This window comes from Electrophorus electricus, chromosome 23 (genome assembly GCF_013358815.1).
Source record: "Electrophorus electricus isolate fEleEle1 chromosome 23, fEleEle1.pri, whole genome shotgun sequence".
NCBI classification, from domain to species: domain Eukaryota; kingdom Metazoa; phylum Chordata; class Actinopteri; order Gymnotiformes; family Gymnotidae; genus Electrophorus; species Electrophorus electricus.
In genome coordinates this window covers 5,390,454-5,397,913 of record NC_049557.1, presented here as the reverse complement: position 1 = coordinate 5,397,913, position 7,460 = coordinate 5,390,454, and the positions used below count along the sequence as shown (strand labels likewise).

General features: G+C 41.1%; 1 protein-coding gene across 3 annotated transcripts in view; it reads left to right on the top strand.

The window, feature by feature from the left end:
* Nucleotides 1-973: 973 nt before the first annotated feature.
* The window catches only part of fnbp1l (formin binding protein 1-like), a 29,798-nt gene continuing 23,311 nt past the window's right edge, over nucleotides 974-7,460 (top strand). Inside the window, exon 1 of one of the 3 annotated variants that reach the window (XM_027001425.2) lies at nucleotides 974-1,120. In XM_027001425.2, coding sequence (XP_026857226.1) covers nucleotides 1,097-1,120 — 24 coding nt within the window. In that variant the 5' untranslated portion in view covers nucleotides 974-1,096. The remainder of the gene's footprint in view (nucleotides 1,121-7,460) is intronic. The other 2 variants (XM_027001426.2, XM_027001427.2) reach the window with 2 other exon arrangements.

The window sequence follows — 7,460 nt, the reverse complement described above, 5'->3', positions numbered from 1 at the left end:
CAGAGAAACAGGATGTTTGGGACAATCAAAGTACTTCTGAATTAGTAGTAGGCTGGCCCCTTCTACTAATTCAGAAGCACTTTGCTTGCACAGCAGTTGAAGGACCTCTGTCCGAAATGTCCTGTTTCTCTGGAAACTGGCTTCGCTACAATTTTGAATCTCTCTCTCTCTCTCTGTCTGACTGATATACAGGTTTTGATATACTAATATATACAGAACCGATATACAGGTTTTTCATTTTGAAGACCAAGTTTACATTTCTAAGTAATGCCATTGATATTTCCTGTGTCAATTAAATTACTAGATAGTAGTGGTGTACTGATCATATTTTATTTAAAACTTTACTGTCATTTAATACAGCTATATACGTACAGATATCCAGCTGATACTATGGATAATTGTCAGCCTATTTAGTATAATTGTTCTGAGTGAAAAGTACATGACTTCCATTTCAACATGGATGGTATGTGACTGTAATTAGGTTCGCATAAATGGTAAGGGAGCCAAAGCCTGTTAAAGTGGCATTAAAATGGAGGCAGTTTGTTTTTGTGTAGACTAAATCCCTTGTAAGGATGGACCACTGCATCGTTTATCTGCTTTACATGTTAAATTAAATTCTGAATTAAAGTATATCTAGCAGTTTATAAAACTGTTTTATTTCCTTTTCTTACAAAAGAAGTTGATTTAAAAAACGAATTTAATAGAGAAGTGTGGAACATCCAAGGGCGTACTTTGAAACATGATAGGGCACTTAAAGCATTTAAATGTTACTTACTAACCAGGTCTTCTATTTGAACTTTGTAATACTGACTTGAAGGGGGCAGCATTGGGCATTTTTGAACTACTGAACTGAAGGGGGCAGCATTGGGCATTTTTTAAACTATTCACCTGAAGAGGGCAGCATTAGGGCATGTTTTGAACATTCCTCTAATTTTTTTCCAGGACTCGACGTTGCCTTCCGCGCCTTGCGTGTCGGAAATGAACCCCCTCGAGCCGTAGGGCTGCTGCTGGCTTCACGTTACACGACGGCAGACGCACACAATCTGAGGACACCGCGGGGAATACGTTATCAGTTGGAGCGTTTTCGGAAAGAGAAATGAGTTGGGGAACGGACCTGTGGGTAAGACCTTTTTTTTTTAAACTGTTATCATCCGTTGTTGGCATAAAAAATTCTTAAGGTCATTTTTGGTGTGATTTGGAGAGGTGTTACCTTGGCCAGTGTCCGTCTCCCGTGTTAAGCTAGGTTAGCTTTCGGGATGACATGAGAGAGCTAACGGCTAACTTTACCTCAGAAACGATGTTCAAACAAAGGACTGAAAGATGAGTCGTCTTACGTTTCGGGCTCTCCTCGTATGAAGCGCATCTTCAATCAAACATCATTTCCATTCAAGCTTCTTGTGTCGCTGTTAAAAAATTATTTCTTTTTTTTTAATCATACGCATCAGGTTTTCACACCCGGTTCAGCGAGACTGAACGAGAGCTGGGGAGGGGAGCTACTTTTGTGACTATCTTGAAGCGGCGTTTTTGTTTGTTTAGGGTTTTGTTGTTGTTGTTTTTCATCGTCTCGTTATTTGAACAAGAATTTGTAACTTGCACATAATATTAAAGCAATGTCTGTTGCCTAGTTGCTGGCTGTCAGTGGCGAAACAATGCGCATACGGTCTGGAGAATTTTTTACTAAGGTATATCCAGCATGCTTTCCATAACCCAGGTAGCTAGCGTTAGGTTGGCTAATCCTCGTGTATATTCAGTGAGCTATCTGTACTAGAAGGGTTTCACTAACTTAACGATTCTTCTTTTGGCTGTAAACTGTTTCAGTCTGCGAAACCGATTTGCTTCAGTTCACTTAAACCTTTTAGACGGTCTCGACTAACGCCTTTATCATGAGTCCCAAATAATATTAATATTTATATAAATATTATGACTCATATTTCCATGCATGTTTATTATCCCAGTGACTCCCACGCCCCCCAGGAAAAAAAAAACCGTTCTTAAAAGCAACGTTTTGTTACGACTTTACCTCCAAGGAAGGACAATGAGCCTCTTCGAAAATAGCCCCGGTTGCAGGGGTGTTGCCCAATAATTTCACCAGTGGGCTGTCGCTGCCTCTAAATCTATGACTCGCTCGAACGTAGAGGAGACATGGCTCCGGGCTTTCTCTGTCGACATTTGATACAGCAGAAACCGAAATTAACATGAATTCTTAAGGTCTTCAACAATAAATCTGAAAACCTTACATTTCCACCACCCTAAAGTCGTCTGTGCCCAGATCTTTTTTTCACATGTCTTTTGTTAACTCCCAGTAACACCTGAAGCATCAATGGCATTCTTCACTTTATTTATTATTGTTCCACTGTAGTGACTATAGTTATCTTGCTCTCTATATTGCACTTGATACAGCCTCATGTATAGTGAAGTGTTTGTCAAAAGTTTGTTCAGGAAATTCGTATGTCCTCTAGAAAAGAACAAACAGTCATTACCGCACATTTACAACAGCTAATCAGTGAGACTTGGGTGTGGAGCTGCAACCATGTTTGTGTTCTTGCATGTAAGGGAGCTGTACGTCACAATAACAAATGGAAGCTGTGTGTACAGCCATGCCTGACGTCCACCTCAATGAGCGCTTAATGAAGAGGGCCCTGGGCCTCGGCCAGGACCAGCTTGGGGGTTGGGAGCGCCGGCTGTGTACTCCCAGGTGTCACTTGGAGCTACGAAGGGAAACAAGACTGAGTAGCGTCAAATTGCGCGAAAAAAGGTCATTGGATGTGCAATCACTCGGCCAGCTAAGGACAGGAAATGAACACTGCTGTGCTAAACCATCACAAATGAGCAGCAAGGGAGCAGTTGCCTGCAATGAGTTGCCATGGGGCTTCAGTCCCTAAACTTAGCTGATTTTTTTTTTTTTTTTCCTTAATAGTAGACTGTGTCCCTAATTATACCCCATATGCAACTTTGTTTATTTATAGTAGGACATTTCAAGCAATGGGTATGTGATGATGGCATGGAGAGGCAGTACATTTGTTTATATGATGGCTTACCTTTACTTATGGCGGACCGGTTAGACCTGTTGGAACACTTGCTGCACTGGAAAAGTGGTTTTGATTTTTGCTTGTGCGTGTAAGTGTGTCTTATTCACATGTTGTGTCAGTTTAATCATTCTCAGTAGGTGAATATTTATTGTGTATAACATTTTTTTTGTGATTTCTCATATTGACTGCTGTTATTTGACAGGATTAGCTTTGATGGAAGTGCACTTTCATGCTGCACTGCTTGATTTATGGACAGAGGTAAGGGCAGGGAGAAGATCTCAAGTCTGGATGGACCGTCATCTAAGGTTCTGTTTGAAGCTGCCCATTCACACAGATCTAGGACCTCGTTTTTCCATCTGTCCTACAATGGGTTATGTAAGAAAATCTTGCTGTAAATAAACCAAACAGTGATTTTTTTTTATTTTTTTTTTTGCCAAAAGAACAGTCCAGTGTCTGATTCAGTTGAGGTAATGCTAGGGGAAGCAGACTTCTTTTTTAAAGACACTTCCATTAAAGCTAATCCTCTGGCCTTGGCGGGAGCACTCAGTCTCTGGTCGGATGCTGTCTCAGTGACAATTGCACCCCCCCCCCCCCCACCCCGTCACCTCCTGTTCTCTCATAGTGCATTTACTGGCAGATGTTCACTAAAGAAACCACTCAAGATGCTCAGTAGGACTTTGCTAGTTTTAACACCTGCCCTCTGAAAACAGGTACCAACGCCTGGACATGCTGATAGGTGAGATAAAAATATCAAGTGAACTTATGATTTTGCAATTAGAAATCCAGTTAGGTGTGTAAGATTCAGTGAGAAATTTGTCCTCATTATAAAGTAGTTTTATAAAGCAGTATTCATGTAATAGACCTACAGCCACCATCTAAACAGAATTTTCAGATAAATTTTTTTCTTTTTAATTTAGGCTTTGTCTCAGTATTCCTCTTGTTCCCCTGTGTTCTTACATCTGTGACTGTACTGCTCAGAAGTAGTAGTAGTAAAAGTATTCATTGTTACCCAGCAGTTGGGCAGGTGAGTCTCGCCTTGGAGATTTTTGTGTGCTCCAGATTTGGCAGTGGTGCCAAACCATTAGAACCAACAGTGACATCACACACACACACGGTCATGGAACTGCATTGGTCAGGAAACAGCTTGTTGGAATTTGTCCTTGTCTTTTTAATGTTGCCCAGGTGCTGTAGGATGTTTACTGGTGTATTTGCAAATTTTCCAATTGCATAAAACACAGGAATTTGTGATTATACTGTGAGAACTGTTTTTTTTTTTTCCTTTCTATGTGCTACTCCTCACCTATTTTAATTCAAGTGACCAAGTAGTTTTTTATAAGGGCTTTCTCTTTTTAATCTGCATTTAACCCTTTAGCTGTGTGTAGCTAATATTTTCTCTCTCCCTTTTTGTTTCACTTTAGAGGTTATTATGAATGGAATGCTGTATATGTCAGAAGCAATGCAATACAGTATATTTTGCTGTGTGACCCCTAGACTCTGTCTCCTACCTTCGTCCTACATGTAATCACTAGCCTTTTCTGTAACTATTATTTCACCAACCTTAAAGGGATTGTGATATTCCTGGCCAGATTAGAACTACTGAGCGACTCTTCACACTGTCCCAGGAAACACAGGCTCTTGCTGTCTGTGTTACAGACTGCAGATCTTCACAAGCAGGGCTTTGTAGTTCATAATCCTCTTGCTTGGCGCGCTCCTTGCTCTCTGGCACTCTCTGAAAGTCTAACAGCTGGGGTATAAATGTGTGACTGTATCACATAACAAAGATTTGATTCAGTTTTGATGTCAGAGTTGACAAACAGAGATGCATAGCTGAAAATTGTTATGATGGACTAATTGGACGGTAAGTGTGGTGTGTAAGACCATCAAACTCTGACACACCCCAACCAATAAAATAGTTTATCCACAGAGAGGCAATTTGTGTAGCATCATGGGCGGGCTACCATAACCTCTAGTTCCCAGCCACACTACACAGCTAAGGCCTCAAGGGTACTTCTTGTAAAGTCAAATAAATGTTGTTTAGTAACAAAGGTTGGCTGAACAAGCAGAATCTTCCCAGATTGCCTATGCACTGCCTCTGTTATGTGTCTTTCCAAAGACAGCCGTATCTCGGCCCTGATTTTTCAACCCTGCTCGCAGAGGAAAGCAACAGCAGCAGGATCGCTGCTGGTCTTAATCACATCTGCTGCATTCTGATAATCCACCTTGTCATCTTCCTTTGGGCTCTGGTGCTTAGGGCAAACCGAAACGCTTAAAGTTCATTTTGATACTGCTCACAAATTCCAAATGCATTAGAGTTCAGGAGCCATTTTATCTGTTCTGGAAGTGATGCATTATCATTTCATTTTTCAGAACTCGCTTGGGGTGGGACATTTTAGCCTCGGGAATGTTTGACACTCAATGTCATGCTACTTTTAATGTCTGGCCTTTTTGCCAAATTAAGTACAGGAAGTTGGTGTATTTTAGGATATTCCACATTCAGTGCAATCATAGGCACGTTTCTGCAAATCTGAAAACAAAAGGAAGCAGTTTTCTCTGGTCAGTTTCTCTGGTGCCACAGTACATACCATGCTATCGCTCTATAATGACTTCAGTAATTGATTATCAGAATTATGAGCCATTGTGTTGTGTTGATGATTAGGAAAATTTGTGGTGAAGACAAAAGGCCAGAAAAGAAAAAGCTAGAAATGAGAGTGAAAAATGGACTTGATGAACAGTTTTCCATTATAACAAGACTCATCATGATTGATAGTTACCCTAAGTAAATCATGTACTTAATGACATGGCATACTTTGTAGGATAGTAGTTAAATGGTGTGTCTTTTTGTCTTCCTTTGTTTTAAAAAAAAAAAAAAAAAACCTTGGTTGCCAAGTAGAGCATTTTTTTCAACTGTTCCCTCTGTGCAAGGAATTCAACATGAACCCTTGTTGTAACTATGCGTAACCTAGGAAGATTTGACCGTATCGCACTCTGCCACCTACCAGATCTTGCATCTCGCATCCAGAGAATCCTTTGTGTTTTCCTTTAATAATTCATCAGTGCTGGACCTGAGCATTCTGTCATTGTTCTCCTCTCAGGAATGGGGGAAAATTCATTCAGCCTGAGCTCGGGCAGGCTCTTTGGGAATTGGCTGTATCTCTGCATGGAGGGGTAATGGAGTTTATTGTTCTCAGACTCCCTCATTCACATGTACAGGGCCCCTCAACAGGCCTGACAGATCACTCGGCCCTGTTTACAGAGAGAGGGGAAAGAAACATGGTGAACCACATTGAACTTCTTTTTTTTTTTTTTATCCTCTCGTCACCTTTGTCAAGATGTCACACATCACTTTGTTTGCTGCCAGTTGAAACATTCCCACAAGTGTGTACTTATTCCCTGCAATGGCCAGAATGAACTTGGAATGTGTATTCACTCACCTTGATTGTTGTTTCAGAGACAGTTTTATACTTTCCTTACAGAAAAAACTAGCCTAGCGAGGAAAAGTTTGTGGGAGCCTCAGTGACCTGCATACCAACACAGAAGGAGTGAATTTTTGGATGGTATAAGATGAAGTGGCTGGTTTGTTTCCAGCTAGGCTCTGTTGTCCCAGCGCAGTGTTCTTCGGATTTGAATAAGTTACTGTCACTGACTTCTGCTTTTCACTTAGAATTCATATCAGGTAGTCTTCATCTGTCTGTTTTGGTCTGATAGCATCTTGGTCTACCTTTTTGTGTGAGCTTAGTTTAAAAGTCTTTTATAGCTGTGCCTGAGCATGTTACCTAGTAGGAAATGTAAATGTCCTGCTGTTCCAGAGTTGTTCATTAAAAACGAGCATGTGATCAATGTATGTTCGGCTGTTAGAGCCCATCACTGTTTGACTAATCATGCTTTACCTCCATCTGTCCATATAATATTACTATGTTCCATGGGTCATTTATTTTTATTATTTGTGGTATTACAGAGTCACTTTGTTTTGTAGCATGTCATTACAAACAAGTGGGGTCTATGTTCTGGCATGTAATGGCCTGTCTTTTGTGTTTAGAGAAAAGAGGGTTGGTGAACGGGTAAGATTTTATTACACTACAATGCCAGGGATGTTCACTTTGATTGACGCTCCCATTCCCCTGGCGTTCTCTTCCCCTTTATCAGGCAGAGAAGATAAGCACCCCTTCCTTATTCAGAGTCACCTTCAGAATGGTATGCGCATGGGGGTGGGGGCTGATTTCTGAGCTCTCGTCTCTGTAAACTGAGGTTAAGTCAGTACAGGAAGAGGGGGTGGTGTGTGTGTGTGTCAGCCCCCTCCTTTCCCAAATCTCTAGCCAACACAAAGGGGCCATCTTACAGTGCAAACTGCTCTTAATTAAAGGGCCATCAGAGATGAGTTGCAGCAGAGGCGTCCCTCTGCTCTAACCTCTCCAGATGTTTCTGAATCAGTAT